The 22040-nt window shown below is 45.1% G+C and overlaps 1 protein-coding gene across 1 annotated transcript in view; it reads right to left on the bottom strand.

Moving 5' to 3' along the window:
- LOC126470323 (dedicator of cytokinesis protein 7) overlaps positions 1-22040 on the bottom strand; it is a 283560-nt gene that overhangs the window by 247689 nt on the left and 13831 nt on the right. The window contains exon 2 of the mRNA XM_050098105.1: positions 3954-4041. Within this exon, the coding sequence (XP_049954062.1) occupies positions 3954-4041 (88 nt within the window). The remainder of the gene's footprint in view (positions 1-3953; positions 4042-22040) is intronic.

A 22040-nucleotide genomic window follows, 5' to 3' on the forward strand; every position in this document is an offset into this window, starting at 1 on the left:
GAAAGAAACAGTCAATCACAGTCAGGCAGTATTGATATCCTCCTTATGGTGGTAAAGGTCAAACAATGACAATGTGGACATGTTCAAATTGTTGACTGGTTGGGTTGGAAGTATCAAGTGGAGCTGTAATGTGTGGAGTTATTTTTTTGTGGTGAAAGGTATTGCACTGGTGAACAAATTCCTTGTAATCCTTCTTGACATTTGGCCAAACAACTGCCTTTTTCACTATACATAGAGTAGCCCTTACTACTGGATGGGAGAGGATGTGGAGAGAGGAAATTGCCTGCTGGCACAAATCTGCTGTAATGAAGGGTCATGCTTGTGAGATTGATACATCACAGTACAGTGCTATTTTAAAATACGGTTTCTGATTATATCAAGAGCTGTAGCCTGACAATGTTTTGAGGAATGTTTTTAGTTTGTTTTCTCCTTCCTGGGTACTGACAAGTGCTACAAAGTCAAGTTCCCATGAAACGGCATCAGCCTGAGAATGTGCATCAGCTGGTCCATTCTGCTTGCCACCAACAGGTCAAATATCCACAGTAAATTGTGCAGTTAAGTCAAAATGGCATGGTGATGCCTCACCTGGCTTCTGATAGAAGGCAAACACAAGTGGCTTACGGTCTCTGAATGCAGCATGCTACACAGAGCTCACAGTCAAGTACTGGCCAATCTGCTTGTGAAGGATTTTTTTTTTTTTTTTACTGAATAAAGCCATGGGTTGCCAGTTATGTTGTACATGTTGTAATACAGCTCCAATGGCAGTTGTTGATGCATCCATCATAATTGTGAGAGGTGCTTCAGGGAGAGAATGACCTAATAATGCAGCCTCTACAATGTCAGCTGTCACTCTTGCAAAGGATGCTTCCTTTTCTTTAGTCCGGTGCACCATGTCTCCAAGTTTAAGTGAACCTTCTAGGAATTCATTGAGAAGTGCTGCCAACAATGAAGAACTGCACACAAAACAGCACTAAAAATCTGTCAAGTCCAAGAAACAGTGTAATTCACATATTTGAGTGAACTGTGGAAACAGAGAAATAGCATCCACTCTGTCCTGCAGCATCAGCATTACTTGTGTGTTGATAAGGTACTGTAAAAACTTTACTTCTATGACTCCAAAGACACATTTTGATGGGTTAATTACTAAGCCATACTCTCCTAGTCTATTGAACATTTGCTGTAGGTGTGGTAGATGCTCTGCTTTTATGGACAACACATTACAAGCACACCATCAACTTAGACATACCAGAACTAAGTCTCTAGTTATTTCACCTATGAAGTGCCAGAAAGTCTGAATGGCATGGCTGCACAATCTGAATGGTGCGCTAAGTAGTTTTGGCAATACCTTCTGGGGTAATGGATGTATGATAAAAGGCACAGATGAGATCAATTATGGAGAAAACTTTCTTGCCAAGAATCAGCATAGCAAAGTCTTCTGTATGTGACACAAGGTAGCAATCAGGTATCATTCTGATATTAATTTAACAACAGTCACCCCAAGGGTGTCACTTATTGGGGACAATATGGAGTAGCAAGGCCCAGCTACTGTCTAACGGGCAATAGATCCCTTGCACTAACATGAAATAGCACTCTTGCTTAGCAATTTTGACTTTGGAGGCAGATGAGGTGGCCACAAATGGGCTGGTGGTTCCCGTATGGTGACAATGTTACATACCGTTGAATTTTAACCAGTGCTGGAGCAGGCAATAGATGGGTAAATCCAGGGAATTAACAAAGCAAGTCATTATATGTGAATCACCAGCAGTCACTTTCACACCAACAGGGTTCCAGAATGAGATTTTCACTCTGCAGCAGAGTGTGCACTGAAATGAAACTTCCTGGCAGATTAAAACTGTGTGCCAGACCAAGACTCGAACTCCGGATATTTGCTTTTCGCGGGCAATGTCCCGAGTTCGAGTCTTGGTCCGGCACGCAGTTTTAATCTGCCAGGAAGTTTCATACCGGCGCACACTCCGCTGCAGAGTGAAAATCTCATTCTGGAAACATCCCCCAGGCTGTGGCTAAGCAATGTCTCCGCAATATCCTTTCTTTCAGGAGTGCTAGTTCTACAAGGTTTGCAGGACAGCTTCTGTAAAGTGGAAGGCAGGAGACGAGGTACTGGCAGAAGTAAAGCTGTGAGGACGGGGCGTGAGTCATGCTTCGGTAGCTCAGATGGTAGAGCACTTGCTCGCGAAAGGCAAAGGTTCTAAGTTTGAGTCTTGGTCCGGCACACAGTTTTAATCTGCCAGGAAGTTTCAGCAACAGGGTTATTGGCATGGCACAAGGTGTCAATGACTTGACAACTGTGTGACACAGTCAAGCAGGCATTGATGGTGAAGATGTGGGGGGATGCTGTAAACTAATAAGAAATCTGCTCCAACAACTGGGTACAGCAGGTCTGTGACAATGTATCTCCGTATGAATTCATATTGAAGATTGAAGTTTAGATGTAAAATGGCAAGGGAATAGGTCTTGGTGGAATGTCCACTGGCAGCATGCAGATGATTGCCTTTGGTATTTCACTCTGCAAGATGAGAAGAAGAGTAAACCGAAGCTCCTACACCTGTATCAATGAAGAATTGTAGCTTAGTAAAGTGCTCTGTTACGAGCAGATGATGGCTGCCCAGACTGAAATTGACCACTGCTGCTACTCATTTCCAGAGGCATTTTCCCCTGTCACAGGGTGGTCAACACGGCCGACCTGCAGCTACAAATCTTCTGTGATACTGACAGCCTGGTGGGTGAAATGCTTGTTTTTGCTGAAAGAGTGTCACCATCACGATGCTCGTGTGGAGTGCCATATTTGTAGAGCTGCACCTTGCTTAACTAGTTCAGTTACTTGTGCTTACAATGCTTCCAAAGGACTGTCTGTCCTGACAGAGATGGTTGATGCACTGGGAGAGACATACATTTGACTATTCCGTCAGGTGTTTGAGCGAGATCATTGAGGTTACCAGTGCAAACTGTACTGCCTGTGCATCTGCAGGCAAGATAACAGCCACATATTCCATAGAATATTGTTGTTAACTGCAGTCCCCGCCAGTGTGCAAAAAGGACAAAGTAGCTGAGATGGTGTGCAGTTATTGAGTTCTTCAGTGCAAAGCAATTTACCAAGTCGTTTGGCTTCTGACTGCAACAAGCACATTATAAGCACACATTTGATAGAGGTAAATTTTTCAGTGCTTGGCACTGAAGCTAGGATACCTTGTACTTCCATACCCATTTGTTTGCTAAGTGCAGGCACCACATAAATGGATTTAGTTTTGTCCGAGGTGACGTGGCCCAAGACAAATTGGCTCTGAAGTTGGGTGAACCGCAATATAGGATTACCTGACCAGAAGAGCACGGCTTTTACTGCAATTGGACTAAGGAACATGTTTTATCACTGATAAGGCAGTGCTTGCAGGACTATATGTTAATTGTGGTAGGCATAGATTGTGTGATACAGTAAGTTGTTCACAAGTAGTCCTGTGCAACACAGTTGATGCAAAATTTTACATTAGACATATTTTATCATTTCTGCGTGAGATTCAATTTTTCTGTGTGTTATGCAATCTTTATGGCACATGATTCGGAAACTTAGGGTCGCCAAATGTTGTGTGGAATCAAAATTTATTCCACACAATATGTAATACTTAATTGCATTGCATTATCATAAACTTCAAAAAACATCAGTACATCATTCATTTGTTTGAAGTTCAGAGACAAAACAAATAAATCAGAGTGTCTACATGACAAACAACATGTACCAGACAATTTACTGCCACAGACTAAAGCATTATTTTAATTCCAGACAGGCCAGTCAGTCTCACAGATAAATTACAGATGAAAAGCAAGCAGAGAGTCATTAACTATAGATGTTGAAACTGCAAGGTAATGATGACAAATCTGAAGCCAAAGTATAGCACATCATCAATCGTAGCTAAAACACTAATATTAAAAGATATACTCACCGAAGAGAGTGATAAGAGATTCTGATTCTTAGAATCCTGACTGTAAGATGATGATGCAATTTGTCTTCTAACTTCTGCAGCATGTTGCCTGTAATTAAATGGATATCTGGTGAGTTTCATGAGTCTAAAAACATTAAATCAACTAGGGGATAATGAAAAATTAACACCACAGAGTAAGGTTCCAGCATTAATTATGTTATAATCACATATTATACAATGGACATCTATACATACTATAAATTGAAGTCCCCTGCAGTGTTTTTCTGTCTGCACGTGGAGCCTCATGCCGGGAATTACTGTAGGAATTTTGATATGGGCGCATGTCACTAGTTGTTTGTAATCATAAACACTTGGCTGTACACCTATGCACAGATTTTCTTTAACAATAACTTAAGTATTTTGTATAGTCTCCTCTAGCTACAATGCAGCCTTGCACAATCAGGCATACAGACTATCACAGAGGTATCAGATGTCATGTGGAGAGATGGTGTTTCACATTGCTTTCACATTTGTTGCAACTGGTTAAGGGCTGTCACAGGCAATGTAGAATTGGCCAGATGTCATCTCACACATACTCACTGTTAGAGAGATCTGATGATTTTGAAGGCCTGGTGAGTTGATGAACAAATTGGAGCACATGTTGGGTAACATTAAAAGGGTGAATTCTGGTCCTGCAACCTCAACTAATACAAAAAGGGTACACCAATAATTATATGCTATGGCTCTCTAGAGTTAGTCCTGTGCATTGCTATGACACTTGATCCCAATTTGTGTCAGAGTCACCATGTGATAGGTGAAGAGCTACTCATGTGCTGCCCATGTGATATGTGTATCCATATGTTGCCACTGTCAAGAAACAGCATGACAAGAATGTGCACTGTCTTTGTACCACAGACACCAATACTGATGCTTCATCTCCAATATGTTTGGCAATTCTCCTGAACAATCATACATCCTCCTACTGTCCCACAATACAACATGGTTGTAATCCAGTCAATTGCATGAACTGTGCTTGTTATCATCCTCACGCGTCTCTAATGTTCACCAACCCGTACGATGATCCCAACAACAGACCACTCTTTTAGCAACACTGTAACAGTAGAAATGGACAAAGAAGTTTCATGCTGAACATGTGGTTTTTACTCCATCTACATTGAAGTGCTTTGAATTGTTCAGATGGACTGCAAGATTGTACTGTAAAAGCATTAGGATGAAAATCGTCTGTATCCTTAGAAGGAACGAGCCTGGAATTTGGGTTTAGTGAAGACACAGAAAACATAAATTTGAATTATCGATTGGGGATCTTAACACTGCTCTTCACAAAAGCCAATCCAGTCCCTTAACCACACTATCACCTTACTTTGTAAGGAAAAGACCAGAGCTTAATCTCTCATTAACAGTGACATCAATACACAGAGCACTGGTTCAGTTTGTTAAGGTTGGTGAAGGCTATGCTAAACGAGTCACCCAGCAATCATCTAGAGCTATTTACAGAAACCACAGGAGACTTCAATCAGGATGGGTAGGCCCATGACTAAAGATTGCTTCTTTACCACTGATCCATCATGAACAGTGAGGAAAAGTTGACCCGATGAGTTGAATAATGACGTTAGAGCAAATGTGTACTCCTGAAATTTCTGGTTCCCAGTTGTAAGATGGATCTTGTGTAACTGAAGTATAAGCAGTCCCACCAAATTATATTTTTTCTGCCACTACTGCCATACTTGGTCATAAAATATGGAACAGAACATGTCGGTAGTTTTAAGGAATACAGATTATGTCTGTGTGAACCGATTTCTTTAAAATGACACACACTGTCATTTCTTTGAATTACAGGATGAACACAGAGCATTCGGCAAAGTACAGAAACAATACAGCCACAAATACTAAACAATGATTCCATGGATGATGAAGGACAAAGGAGAAGGATCTAGCTCCTCTATGTTTCCTGGAACTAAAATATTGGTGGTGTTTGTAAATTTTTATTGTTATTAGTTTCAAACATTTGAAGTTAGACAATTATGTTAATCTCAAAACTAAGGCCCAGAAACCCCACCAAGAACCTACACTTGAAAACAGTGCTTCTTGATTCGGGTTAACTAAAACAACATTGCAGTTAATTCAAGTGTACCATCCAGACCAAGTGCTATCATTACAATAAACTTGATCAGTGTGCAGATTACTAGACTTTGAATTCTGACAACAATGCATGCTGCAGTAGTTTGTAGAGTGAGTTCTCTATTAACCAAATGGTCCTTTGCTATATGAGCCAGTGATATTGTGGTATTGGGTAATCCAGTGCGACAATTTTTTTTGCTTGCATTTAGAAAGTATGCCAAGATATGGGTCTAATAAAAGAGTGAAGGTAATTTATTTCTCTCTGTGACATGTTAATAACAACAAAAGTATGCCAAGATATGGGTCTAATAAAAGAGTGAAGGTCATTTGCTACGACCTAGCAAGGCGCCATTATCATTTGCTATTTATCTTGTGATGCATGTACCGTCAGACCGATGTTCACCAATTATGGATTAAAGTTAAGTATTCCAGAAGCTATATACTTTTTTTTACTAGACTCAACTCCTTTAACTGTTCCAGACCTCACGCCAGCCTGAGTGAGCTAAAACGCGTGCCTTTCGGCTACCTCATAGTGGCTTGGCTGTCTCGCCAAGTCACAACATCTTGCATAAGTAATTTTGCTGTTCATGTGCTGTAATTTCCTGTCACTGTTCTCACTCTCTCTTGTGCTAGGTACCTGGAAAATAGATATGTCTGTCTGGACAGTTTTGCCACATCTCCACCAAACAAGCACTGTACATTACTCTCTGTTTTTCATCATTATTTTTTTCATAGAAAATGCTTTAAATTTCCCAAAATGACATGTTAATAACAACAATTCTATAAAAAAATATTTTGCAACAGAGATATTGGTTGACGCCATATAAAATAAAACTCACTCTCCATAACTAAACAATAGGCCCTACTTCCTGCAATGTGGTGGTCACAGCAATTTCCCATGTGGTCTCTCCACATTATAGCGATAATCTCTAGTCTCCACAGTGTACCACTGCTCATCATCATTTTGGGAAATTTAAAGCATTTTCTATGAAAAAAATAATGATGAAAAACAGAGAGTAATGTACAGTGCTTGTTTGATGGAGATGTGGCAAAACTGTCCAGACAGACATATCTATTTTCCAGGTACCTAGCACAAGAGAGAGTGAGAACAGTGACAGGAAATTACAGCACATGGACAGCAAAATTACTTATGCAAGATGTTGTGACTTGGCGAGACAGCCAAGCCACTATGAGGTAACCGAAAGGCACGCGTTTTAGCTCACTCAGGCTGGTGTGAGGTCTGGAACAGTTAAAGGAGTTGAGTCTAGTAAAAAAAGTACATAGCTTCTGGAATACTTAACTTTAATCCATAATTGGTGAACATCGGTCTGACGGTACATGCATCACAAGATAAATAGCAAATGATAATGGCGCCTTGCTAGGTCGTAGCAAATGACGTAGCTGAAGGCTATGCTAACTATCGTCTCGGCAAATGAGAGCGTAATTTGTCAGTGAACCATCGCTAGCAAAGTCGGCTGTACAACTGGGGCGAGTGCTAGAAAGACTCTCTAGACCTGCCGTGTGGCGGCGCTCGGTCTGCAATCACTGACAGTGGCGACACGCGGGTCCGACGTATACTAGTGGACTGCGGCTGATTTAAAGGCTACCACCTAGCAAGTGTGGTGTCTGGCGGTGACACCACACAAGAACAGTTCATACAGAACACAGGATGAGATACTTCAATGGATCTACCTTTCTGATTAAAATTGATCCAAAAATTTAATTGAATTACACACTTATCCCAATTAGCTTGTGATGAATGTTTATCTTAACAAAAGAAACGTAATTGCAACATGATCTTGTCTAAAATGCCTTGAAGCCATTAGATATTATACACTTTTGAATTTGAAACACACTGTGACCACTGTGATATAGGGATAGCATTTCAGGACTACAGGAAAAAAGTGTATATATGGCTATGGGAAACCCAAATTACAAATTATCCACCACTGAGCAATACCCAAACAAAATGAATACTCGCAGTATAGAACTGGAAATTACATCAGCTGATGCAGAAACAAACAATGAGTAAATGTGCAATTCTGCAGTTTCACATTTTTGTACCTCAACACCTTGCACAGAGAAACTATACTATACTGCTTTCTCATGAATTTTCTTCTAATTAATGCATCACACAAATAACTAAATGTCAGCAATTTTGTGAAGTGCACAACTTTGCATTTATTTATATAGAGATAGTTGCTATCCTTCATATTAGAGTAATATGTTATCAAAATCTAATTGGATATTGCTGTCAATTTTAATGGATAGAATTTCCTCATCAATAACTGCACTTTTTGTGCAAAACTTGGAATTGCAACTACCATTTTAGCTAAAACATTAATGTATAACATGAGCAGCTAAAGTCCAATTACACTCCCCTGGGAGACAGCAGACATTGTTTCAGTGTCTGCAGATGACACTAACAAGTATGTATTTTTCTGTCAGGAAATTTCTGATACAGTCACAGATCTGGTTAGATATCCCATAAGCACGTACAGCATCAGTGTGGTACTGAATTAAAAACTTTTTACGAGTCTAAAAACATCAAATCAATCTGGTTTGCTCTGTGTACAAATTGTGGAACTCATACCTATTTCCATTGAGAATATAATCTTTTGGTCCTGGTAGAGCATAATTTTTGAACTTGGAATATGTTACAATATTCTACTACAAACAGATGTGAGTGATAACAGATGATGGTTCTGTTGATTAGTTCCCCCCCTCCCCCCCCCCCCCCCCACCACCACCACCAAATCTTTTTTGCAGATTTCCGTGTCCTTTCATCACTTTCAGTGACAGAGAACACATCTCTGCTCAAGCTATCTGCTGTAAATTGCTATCAACAGTTGAGCAAATACTCTCACAAAGTCTGTGAATAATTTTACATGGACTCATTACTTATTGCTACAGCACTTATCTTAGTAGATGTACAGCTATTGAATGATGACAACATTTTTGATTTTGCTTTTGTGAAGGAATGTTTAAAGACAGAATTTAAAACTTTTGCTTCTGTTTTGGTATCTTACATTTCTTACATTCTCATCTCAATGACAGCCCTACCATTACCAACATTTCTTGTAGCTTTGGGACAGATTCTGTGATAGTATTTTGCTGTATAAGTTATTTAAGGCTTTTTGTACTGCCCTACTTGTATCCGAACAGGTTTCAAGTAATATCTTCCATTCTCTGGATTTAAGCTTTGTTTTGCACCTATTATGGTTCAAGTGGCTCTGATCACTATGGGACGTAACATCTGAGGTCATCAGTCCCCTAGACTTAGAACTACTTAAACCTAACTAACCTAAGGACATCACACACATCCATGCCCAAGGCAGGATACGAACCTGTGAACGTAGCAGCAGCGTGGTTCCGTACTGAATCGCCTAGAACCACTCGGCCACAGTGGCCAGCGCACCTATTATGTTGTAAGTTTTGTTTCTTAGGAAGCTTCCTGACACTGTCAGTACATACAGTAGGATCTCTGCCATTTTTAATTATTCTGCTAGATAAACATTTTTCTATAGCTTGGTGAACTATGCATTTCAATCCAAGTCCCTACATGAGCAGATGAGAGGTCTGTCTGTTGCCAACAAGTCTACTTTATTTCCATCTCTTGCAGTAGATGTTATCCGAGGTCTTCAGATATGAATGTTGTACCACTCTGCATGTGGTACAGTTGTACACAAGTTACTAGTAGATCCAAACAGAATCCATGTGGAATAATAATGGACAGGAAGCTGTTCTGTCCAGTCAGGCATGTTTAAATATCTAGTACCTTTACTTTCAGATCCCTTATGTGCTGGAGTCCACTGCATTTTTCACCAAATGTGAGAACCAGTGGCATCAGCATATTTTTGAAATTAAGGTTAACATCTTTCAACTTTAATACAGATGCATTAATAAGATAAATGGAATGATTACAAATAAACATTTCTTGGAAAGGATTCTAAAAGTGGTAGTTCCTAATGCTACTTTCAATCTCTCTCAAGTTGCTGCAACTGACAAGCAAAGGTTGTGTACAGGCACAGTTAAGTAATGGAGTGAATACATGTCTGGACTCTACATCGCAGATGACACACTGTTAATATCCACAGCATAGAAAATCAACCTTATAAAGAAGTATTAGGAGTTCTATTTTGAGTCAAAGTGCAAGCTCGGATCACATAAGAACGAGGAATGAACCACCCTGACATTCAACCAAAGTGACTTCGGGAAACTGTACAAAATCTAAACATGGATGCCTGGACAGGGATTTGGAAACAATCTCTTCTGAACAAGATATCCATGAATTAACCACTATGGTAAAGAAATATGAAGGTATGTCACAAACTCCGAAGAGGAAATGGCACACTGTAAAGATGTGTGATACAAGATTTTTGTTATATCCTTGGAAATCTACTCCTGTAAATGCTACAATATGATGCACATTCAAATGGCATTTTTGTCATTTTCCAGACTGAGGAATACACAATGTCTAGTTTGTGTCAGAAACTCATCTGCGTTAAATGCTTCTGTTTGGCTCACATTATTAAGTGTACAATAATACCTTCAGAACTAAAACTAAGGTGGGTGCAAAACAGGTTAGGTTTGAAGCACCCAAATCATAACATACAGAGGATCATATTCTGGGTACAGCATTCCATGGTTCTTGAAGCTAGATAATGCAGAGGAGCCTGAGTGGCATTAGTAGGTGGATAAAACTGTAAGGACTAGTGATGGTGGACCTGGAAAGCTAGTTAAAAACAAGATACATAATGGAGAGGTAAAATGAACAAATAGAACAACCAAAATCAAATCATCTTCACCATGCTGCTACAGGGAATAAAGAGTAGAATGTGTTCTATTGTCTGTGCTGTACCTGCGGAAAAGGAAGATGATAAACACACATTAAATCATGAGGTGTTAAAAAACTGAAATTGCATTAGAAAGCAGTTTGACAGAGAGAGCACAAAGTGGTGTGGGGCTATTGCTTAAAAGACAGTGCCCAGTAAATAATCTAGATAGAATTATCTCCTCACAATGACTTGGATAAGTTCCTGAAGCTGTAAAGGGAGGGATTAATGTCCACAAATTTGGTCCCATGAAGAGATGACCATTGTTAGTGCCACACCAACAGAATGTTCCTACATATAGCAACACACAGACCATCCAAGGGAACAAAATAGCTTAGAGGGTTAGATACTAGAATTGAAGACTTAGCAGCATACTCATTCCATGTATATGTAAAGGAGAACATTGTGCCACAATGCAGACCAGTAGCAATAGTTCGGACACTCTCAAACATGCACACATAGCTGGACTGTTGGGGAACACACCAGTGGTCAAACAGATTTTGCAATGATGAGTCATGTTAAGTTGATTTAAAACTGACAGTCATATAGGTCAACATACACTAATCACCATAAAAAGAGCTGTGCCCACAGGGGCTCGATCGATCCACTACAAACTGGGAGAGTATCTCACACACCATCAGCTACATCGTTGATTAAGTTTGCACGCTCAGCCATGCACTCGGGGAGTGTGAGTGGGGCCATGATGTCGTGCCCACTGGTTGACATAAGAGGGCCTGAAACACCATTGCTGACCAATAAGACAGTGGACAGCATCTCTAGAGCATCACCCGCACATGCACCATGGCCAGGAAACACGTTCGACAATGGGTTGCCCAGCTAGACTAGTCCAAGAGGAGCCAAATCATGTGGCTGCAAGAGGCTGGGTGGTCCTATCATTGTACTGCTTGCCAGACAGGTCATATAAAAACCACCGTTGCCCATTGTTAGCAGCAATGGATACAGGAAGGAATGTATGCATGACACACAGGATATGGATGTCTGGCCTGCATCACAAGGAGGGTGCATGTGTGAACAGATCCAATGGCAATGATAGGGCCATACAATGGGCTGTTCTGCATTCTATACAAAATCTCGTAAGTGTTAGTATCACTGCCAGTAGGTTGCATGATGCAGGGCTTACTGCACAGTGATCTTTATGATGCCTGCCATTCACACCAATGCAGAGTCCTGCGCAACTCATCTGGTGTTGGCAAAGGCAGACGTGGGACCCTGAACACTAGCAGATGGCCACCTTCAGTGACGAGTTCCACTTCTGCTTGTAAGGCGATGACCATTGGGTCTGAATCTGGAGGTGCAAAGGAGAGCACCACCAAGAAGGGTTTGTAGTCTCTCATCACATGTCCCACCAGCCTCGTGTGATGGTGTGGGGATTGATATCCTATGGTGCCCATTCACTGTTAGCTTTTCTAATGGGTTCCATGACGGCAACAAAGTACATGGAGGAGGTCCTGTGAGTGGTGGCTCCACCATTCGCAAACACCCACCCCCATGCTCAATTTCAACTCGTCAATGCTTGTCCTCATATTGCTGTCATCTCCCGAGTGTGCCTTGCAGCTGGGGACACACTGCCATGGCTAGCCACATTGCCTGATACCTCCCTGGTCAAGGATGTGCAGAGTACTATAGACCATGTCATCATAACTCCACCTCCACCCACCAATTTGTGGGAAGTGCATGCTCAGGTGCCATGTGATGGAGTGTAACAGGACTACACCCGAGACCTGTATGACTCCATCCCATGACGTGTGGATGCTTGAATTTGCAACCATAGGGGACCTACGCCACACTAACATGCACATTTTGTGGCTGTGAAGAGCAGTAAATGTTAGTCTTTCAAAGTTAAATGTGTAATCATTTTGTACTTGTGGTACAATCTAGCTGCCTGCCAACAGTGATCACCATCTGCCTTGTCCTTCTAGGTCCAGCTCTTTTTATGACAATTAGTGTACTATACACATATAGTTTAGCACTGAATGGACCAAAAATCAATACAAATGAAAAAGAACTGTCCAGTTTGCTCCCATGAGGTGCCACTTAAAATGTGTAGGACATTCTGAAGACAGATACAGCATGCTGCCTGGTAAGATAGATGTCAGAAGTGATTCTGACAAATGGAACAGCAGTAGAACTGACATGTTAGGGTGGTAGAAGCTATTGAATATGCTCCATGGATAGAGATGTTTGAGACGGCACTGAAGCTGCCAGTCAAGTAAACAGGTCCACTGAGAGCTGCAACAGACTGTGAAACCACAGACAAACAGAGTGCCTGAGATGCCTGACAGGAGATGATCCAACAATAAGGTTGACTGCTATGGCAAAGAAAGTTGGTTGGTTGGTGGTTAAAAGACTAAACAATGAGGGGTCACCAGTGACTTGGTCAAGAGCTAGTGCATGTGGAGTTAGTGACATCTGCGAAAGTTTGATTAGATTATGAAAGTACAGGGGTTGGACAAAAACATAGAAAAATCACAAGAAATGTATGCTCGAACATAAATGCACATGCTAGCCAACTCTGCAGGTCGTGCTGTTGTATTTGACCACAGACAGCACCTGTGCAATGTCCTCAATATGCTGCAAGTGTCAATCGTGGTCAGAACAGTGTTCTGTGTAGTTGTGAGTGCATTATATTGAAACTAAGTGAATCTGAATGTGAGAAAACTGTTGATGCTCATATTGTGGGTGCTTCTGTAATCAAGGTGTTTCAAGAGACAACATATTGAAGATTTATACTGCATACAGGGAAAGTGGAAAAACATCACATGCTAAGTGTGTGTTGAGTAACTGTGATGGATGATCATCAAAGAGGATTGTGACAAAAAATAATACAATAACAACTGCAAAAGTCATTGTAGAAATGAATGCTGCATGTGTGAATCCTGTCCGCACCAAAACAACATGAAGGGAGCTTCATAAACAGGGCATTGCAGGGCGAGCTGGAATTCCAAAACCACTCATCAATTATACAAATGCCCATAACAGGCAAATGTGGTGCCAAAGCCATAAAACCTCGATGGAAGAAAGTCATTTGGTCGGATGAGCCTTGTTTCACACTATTTCCAAATTCTGGTACAGTTTACGCCCCAAGAGTGAAAAAAAATGGTGCGGGTTCAGTAATGATTTCGGCAGTCATATTGTGGTAACCTATGGGATCCACAGTTACTCTGCAAGGTTACTTTACTGCCAAGGATTATATGACCATTCTGGCTGATTAGGTGCATCCCACTGTACAACGTCTGATCCACAATGGTGATGCTGTATTCCAAGATGACAAGGACCCTGCTCACACAGCTGGCGTCATTCAGGACTGGTTTCGTGAGCACAAGGGTTAACTCTCACATCTCTCCTGGCCACAACAATCACCACATCTCAATATTATTGAGCCCTTCCCATCTACTTTGGAGAAAAGGTGTATAATCACTGTCCACCTGCATCATAACAACCTGAACTTGCCACTATTTTGCAGGAAGAATAGTATAAGATTCTCTTGAAAACCATGCAGAACTTGCATTTATCCATTTCTTGAATGACAGAAATTTTCCTACAAAGTATTAGGCATGGTGATGTGAAGTGTTTGCGGCATTTCCATATTTTTGTTCACTCCCTGTATGTAGGAGTGGTAAAACTGAGACACTAAAAGCAATTTAGGTGCCAGAACTGAGAAATAAATTCAGAAGTACCAGTACAGAGACAAGGGGCGTCCCAAGGCTCATCTGCGGTGAGAGAAACCTCACTCATAACTAACCCTGCCCAACCTACACAGAGTACGCGAAAGAACTTGCCCCCCTTCTAACAGCCGTGTACCGCAAGTCTCTAGAGGAACGGAAGGTTCCAAATGATTGGAAAAGAGCACAGGTAGTCCCAGTCTTCAAGAAGGGTCGTCGAGCAGATGCGCAAAACTATAGACCTATATCTCTGACGTCGATCTGTTGTAGAATTTTAGAACATGTTTTCTGCTCGAGTATCATGTCGTTTTTGGAAACCCAGAATCTACTATGTAGGAATCAACATGGATTCCGGAAACAGCGATCGTGTGAGACCCAACTCACTTTATTTGTTTATGAGACCCAGAAAATATTAGATACAGGCTTCCAGGTAGATGCTATTTTTCTTGACTTCCGGAAGGCGTTCGATACAGTTCCGCACTGTCGCCTGATAAACAAAGTAAGAGCCTACGGAATATCAGACCAGCTGTGTGGCTGGATTGAAGAGTTTTTAGCAAACAGAACACAGCATGTTATCAATGGAGAGATGTCTACAGACATTAAAGTAACCTCTGGCGTGCCACAGGGGAGTCTTATGGGACCATTGCTTTTCACAATATATATAAATGACCTAGTAGATAGTGTCGGAAGTTCCATGCGGCTTTTCGCGGATGATTGGTTGGTTGGTTGGTTTGGGGGATTAAAGGGACCAGACTGCTATGGTCATCGGTCCCTTTGTCCAAAGGCAAAGAACACCCACAGAGAATAAAAACGAGGAACAGAAGAGATCACAGACGATACAGAACAAGAGAAACTAAGACAAAGACAAGACAAAACGAACTAAAACCACACAGAGTGTGACGGTGGTTGGCCGACCATAGAAAGAAAAAAAGGAAAAGCCAACCACTTAGAAACACATTAAAAAAAGAATCAGTTGAAAATCATAGGCCAAAGGCCAGAATCAACACAAAACAATAAAATAAACAGAAACACTCAAATTAAATGATAAAATCCCCCTGCCCGAATAAAACGTAAAACTAAGTCAGCCATAGTGGAGTCATCTGTTAAAAGGGCAGGGAGCGTATCAGGCAGTGCAAATGTCTGCCTGACCACAGTTAAAAGGGGGCAGGCCATCAGAATGTGGGCCACTGTCAAAGCCGCCCCGCAGCGACATACAGGAGGGTCCTCCCGGCGCAGTAAATAACTGTGTGTTAGCCGGGAGTGGCCAATGCGCAGCCGACAAAGGACGACGGAGTCCCTGCGGTTGGCTCGCATGGATGACCGCCACACAGTCTTCGTCTCCTTAATAGCACGGAGTTTATTGGGTGTAATCCGATCGCGCCATTCAGCGTCCCAAAGCGCAAAAACTTTTCGGCGGAGGACTGCCCGCAAATCAGTCTCTGGGAGGCCAACATCCAGAGATGGTTTACACGTGGCCTCTTTCGCCAGGCGGTCAACATGTTCATTGCCCGGGATACCGACATGACCGGGGGTCCACACAAAGACCACAGAGCGGCCGCAACGCGCAAGAGTATGCAGGGACTCATGGATAGCCATTACCAGACGAGAACGAGGAAAACACTGGTCGAGAGCTCGTAAACCGCTCAGGGAATCGCTACAGATCACGAAGGACTCACCTGAGCAGGAGCGGATATACTCTAGGGTTCGAAAGATGGCGACTAGCTCAGCAGTGTAAACGCTGCAGCCAGCCACCAAGGACCGTTGTTCGGAATGGTTCCCCAGAGTTAGTGCATACCCGACACGACCAGCAACCATCGAACCGTCGGTGTAAACAATTCCAGAGCCCTGATACGTGGCAAGGATGGAATAAAAGCGGCGGCGGAAGGCCTCTGGAGGGACCGAGTCCTTCGAGCCCTGTGCCTAGTCGAGCCGAAGGCAAGGGCGAGGAACACACCACGGGGGTGTACACAGAGGTGCCTGGAAAGGAGGCGGAACAGGGAAAAACCCAAGCCCGCAGAGAAGCTCCTTGATGCGTACGGCGATCGGACAACCCGACCGGGGCCGACGGTCTGGCAGATGGGCGACCGACTGCGGGAACAGGACACGGTAATTTGGATGCCCGGGCAAACTAAAAACATGGGCAGCATAAGCAGCCAGTAATTGTTGGCGTCGTACCCGCAGTGGAGGTACACCTGCCTCCACTAGTACGCTGTCCACAGGGCTGGTGCGGAAAGCACCAGTGGCAAGGCGTATCCCGCTGTGGAGAATTGGGTCCAGCACCCGTAACGCAGATGGGGATGCTGAGCCATAAGCCAGGCACCCATAATCCAGACGGGACTGGATTAACGCCTGGTAGAGCCGCAACAGGGTAGAGCGGTCGGCGCCCCAGCGGGTGTGGCTCAAGCATCTCAGAGCGTTTAGATGCCGCCAACACGTCTGTTTAAGCTGCCGGATATGAGGCAGCCAAGTCAACCGGGCATCGAAAACCACCCCCAAAAACCTGTGAGTCTCCACCACAGCAAGGAGTTCGTCGGCAAGATAAAGCCGCGGCTCAGGATGGACTGTTCGGCGCCGGCAGAAATGCATAACGCGGGTCTTGGCTGCCGAAAACTGAAACCCATGCGCTACAGCCCAAGACTGCGCCTTACGGATAGCGCCCTGTAGCTGACGTTCAACAGCTGCAATGCCAGTAGAGCTGTAGTAAAGGCAGAAGTCATCAGCATACAGGGAAGCGGAGACAGAATTTCCCACGGCCGCAGCAAGCCCGTTAATGGCTATTAAAAACAGGCAGACACTTAAAACAGAGCCCTGTGGCACACCGTTCTCCTGGACGTGGGAGGAACTATACGAGGCCGCGACTTGCACGCGGAAGGTACGACACAACAGAAAATTGCGGATAAAAATCGGCAGAGGACCCCGAAGACCCCATCCATGAAGCGTAGAAAGAATGTGATGACGCCATGTCGTATCGTACGCCTTCTGCATGTCGAAAAAGACAGCGACCAGGTGCTGACGGCGGGCAAAGGCAGTACGGATGGCCGACTCCAGGCTCACCAGATTGTCGGTGGCGGAGCGGCCTCTACGGAACCCACCCTGAGACGGAGCCAGAAGGCCCCGAGACTCCAGTACCTAATGCAAGCGCCGGCTCACCATCCGTTCAAGCAACTTGCAAAGAACGTTGGTGAGGCTAATGGGACGGTAGCTGTCCACCTCCAGAGGGGTCTTTCCAGGTTTCAAAACGGGGATGACAATGCCTTCCCGCCATTGCGACGGAAACTCCCCCTCGACCCAAAGACGGTTGTAAAGATCAAGAAGGCGCCGCTGGCAGTCCACTGAAAGGTGTTTCAGCATCTGACAGTGGATGCCATCTGGCCCAGGAGCGGTATCAGGGCAAGCAGCTAGGGCACTGCGAAATTCCCACTCACTGAATGGAGCATTGTAAGATTCCGGGTGGTTGGTGCGAAACGAAAGGCTCCGACGTTCCAGCCGCTCTTTAATGGATCGGAAGGCCTGGGGGTAATTCGGAGAAGCGGAACTCATAGCAAAATGCTCTGCTAAGCGATTTGCAATGACGTCGGAGTCAGTACAAACGGCTCCATTCAGTGAGAGCGCAGGGACGCTGGCAGGGGTCCGATAGCCGTAGACGCGTCGAATCTTGGCCCAGACCTGCGAGGGAGTGACATGGAGGCCAATGGTGGACACATACCGCTCCCAGCACTCCTTCTTGCCTTGGCGGATAAGGAGGCGGGCCCGCGCACGCAGCTGTTTGAAGGCGATAAGGTGGGCTAAGGAGGGATGTCGCTTGTGACGCTGGAGCGCCCGCCGGCGATCTTTAATCGCTTCAGCGATCTCAGGCGACCACCAAGGCACAGCCTTCCGCCGAGGGGACCCAGAAGAACGGGGAATGGCAGATTCGGCGGCAGTAACGATGCCGGTGGTGACCGATTGAACCACCGCATCAATGTCATCAGTAGAGAGAGGCTCAAAAGCGGCAGTGGAGGAGAACAAATCCCAGTCAGCCTTATTCATAGCCCATCGGCTAGGGCGCCCAGAAGAGTGACGCTGTGGTAGTGACAAAAAGAGCGGAAAGTGGTCACTACCACACAGGTCATCATGCACACTCCATTGGACAGATGGTAAGAGGCTATGGCTACAGATGGAAAGGTCAATGGCGGAGTAGGTGCCATGCGCCACACTGAAGTGTGTGAAGGCACCATCATTTAACAGCGAGAGATCGAGCTGCGTCAATAAATGCTCAACGATGGCGCCTCGACCTGTGGCCACTGACCCACCCCACAGAGGGTTATGGGCGTTGAAATCGCCCAATAGCAAGAAAGGTGGCGGCAATTGGGCGACCAGTGCAGCCAGGACATGCTGCGAGACATCACCATCCGGTGGAATGTAAAGACTGCAGACGGTAACAGCCTGTGGCGTCCACACGCGTACAGCGACAGCCTCTAAAGGCGTCTGGAGAGGGACAGACTCGCTGTGCAGAGTGTGAAGGACATATATGCAGACGCCACCAGACACCCTTTCATAAGCTGCTCGGTTCTTATAATAACCCCGATAGCCACGGAGGGCGGGGGTTCGCATCGCTGGAAACCAAGTTTCCTGGAGAGCAATGCAGAAGAAAGGGCGAAGGCTGAGAAGTTGGCGGAGCTCAGCTAAATGGTGGAAAAAACCGCCGCAGTTCCACTGGAGGATGGTATTGTCCATGGCTGAGAAAGGCGTGAAAGGACTGGGAAGGCAATTTACGCCGCTTGTTCACTCACTGCCACCGATTCAGTACCCGTACGAGAGGCATCCATGGCGTCTGAGGGACCAGCGAGATCAAGGTCCTCAGCGGATGCTAGAATCTCGACTTCATCCTCAGACGCAGAGCGCGAAAGGTGAGGTGGGGTTGGTGCCACCGCAAGTTCTTTGGCCTTAGAGGTCTTTCTCTTGGACTTCTCTCGCTGAACCTTGGGTTTCACCGGCTGGGAAGGCTTCACCGATTCAGTCTCCGGGACAGAGGAGGATCGTGAAGCCCTACGCCCAGCCGCTGGTGAGGACTTATGCCACTGGCGGCCGTCATCCTTCCCGCTGGTGGAACCCTGGGAAGGGAGGGTCCCAAGGGAACTCTTACGGGCGAGAGTAGCCGAAGAAGTTAGACGCTTCTCCGGCTGAGAAGCGGGGACGGACGTCCCCGACGGGTGGGAGGAGGTTGCTCCTGAGGTAGGTGGTGCCGGAGCAACCGGTTGGGCAGAGCCCCCCACGGGCAAGGGGGCAGGAGGAGTCTTACTGCTTATCGAGCTGGCTGGAAGTCTCGAAACTGATGGAGCTAGCACAGTTGTTGTAGCAGCTGCATAAGAAGATGTCATTCTCACAGGATGGAGTCTGTCATATTTCCGTTTGGCCTCAGTATAGGTCAGCCGGTCCAGGGTCTTATATTCCATGATTTTGCGCTCTTTCTGAAAGACTTTGCAGTCAGGCGAGCAAGGTGAATGGTGCTCCCCGCAGTTGACGCAGATGGGAGGCGGGGCACATGGAGTATCGGGATGAGATGGGCGTCCGCAATCTCGACATGTGAGGCTGGAAGTGCAGCGGGAAGACATATGGCCGAACTTCCAGCACTTGAAGCACCGCATCGGGGGAGGGATATAGGGCTTGACGTCACATCGGTAGACCATCACCTTGACCTTTTCCGGTAACGTATCACCCTCAAAGGCCAAGATGAAGGCACCGGTAGCAACCTGATTGTCCCTCGGACCCCGATGAACGCGCCGGACGAAATGAACACCTCTACATTCTAAGTTGGCGCGCAGCTCGTCATCAGACTGCAAAAGGAGATCCCTATGGAAAATAACACCCTGGACCATATTTAAACACTTATGTGGTGTAATAGAAACGTTAACATCCCCCAACTTGTCACAAGCAAGTAACCTGCGGGACTGGGCGGAGGATGCCGTTTGTATCAGTACTGACCCAGAGCGCATTTTAGACAAGCCCTCCACCTCCCCAAACTTGTCCTCTAAATGCTCGACGAAGAACTGAAGCTTTGTGGAGAGAAAAGACTCCCCATCAGCTCTCGTGCAAACTAAGAATCGGGGCAAATAACTGTTACCTCCATCCTGAGACTTACGCTCTTCCCACGGCGTGGCCAGGGAAGGGAACGTTTTCGGATCGTACTTCTGAGCATTAAATTGAGCCCGAGAACGCTTAGAGACTGCTGGCGGTTGGCCGCCAGCGAGAGATGATGTACCACGCTTCATTGCGGGTCATCCGCCCTGATGCCACCTACTCCGACCAAGGGCCCTCCCCACGGGCGCCACCCAGCCACAGCAATAGCCACCTGGCAGGATGGCCATTGCCGGGAGTCCTGATGCCCCAGGGAGATGGGCATCTACTCCTTGGCATACGTGGGGAGTGAACGGCGCAGGCATCAGCAGAGCGATCCCTGTGTTGTCAGGGGGCTACAACCAAGAGGGTACATGGCGGCCCCACCACAACGGACTGGCTACCGTGCTGGATGTTAGGTGACATGTGGTCCATGGGCGTCGTCAGTGCAGAAAATGGCCCTGCACAGTGCTTGGCAGAAAGTGCACGCAGGGGCGCATCCATGCCCAAGAGATGAAGAGCGGGCAAGACTGCAATGCAACGACGAATAAGATGGCGAAAGTTCTCAACACAACACGGACACAATGCACCAAGTAAGGCGCCCTTCCCCAATCGGCTCGCTCTTCGGAAAAATTTTGAGATATGGAGGTCAAACCCGACAGGGGACCATCACATAAGGCCGAAACGTTTGAGACCCCTTTTAGTCGCCTCTTACGACAGGCAGGAATACCGCGGGCCTATTCTAATCCCCGAACCCGCAGGGGGGTTTCGCGGATGATGCTGTAGTATACAGAGAAGTTGCAGCATTAGAAAATTGTAGCGAAATGCAGGAAGATCTGCAGCGGATAGGCACTTGGTGCAGGGAGTGGCAACTGACCCTTAACATAGGCAAATGTAATGTATTGCGAATACATAGAAAGAAGGATCCTTTATTGTATGATTATATGATAGTGGAATAAACACTGGTAGCAGTTACTTCTGTAAAATATCTGGGAGTATGCGTGTGGAACGATTTGAAGTGGAATGATCATATAAAATTAATTGTTGGTAACGCGGGTACCTGGTTGAGATTCATTGGGAGAGTCCTTAGAAAATGTAGTCCATCAACAAAGGAGGTGGCTTACAAAACACTCGTTCGACCTATACTTGAGTATTGCTCATCAGTGTGGGATCCGTACCAGATCGGGTTGACGGAGGAGATAGAGAAGATCCAAAGAAGAGTGGCGCATTTTGTCACAGGGTTATTTGGTAACCGTGATAGTGTTACGGAGATGTTTAACAAACTCAAGTGGCAGACTCTGCAAGAGAGGCGCTCTGCATCGCGGTGTAGCTTGCTCGCCAGGTTTCGAGAGGGT

This window comes from Schistocerca serialis, chromosome 3 (assembly GCF_023864345.2).
Source record: "Schistocerca serialis cubense isolate TAMUIC-IGC-003099 chromosome 3, iqSchSeri2.2, whole genome shotgun sequence".
NCBI classification, from domain to species: Eukaryota; Metazoa; Arthropoda; class Insecta; order Orthoptera; family Acrididae; genus Schistocerca; species Schistocerca serialis.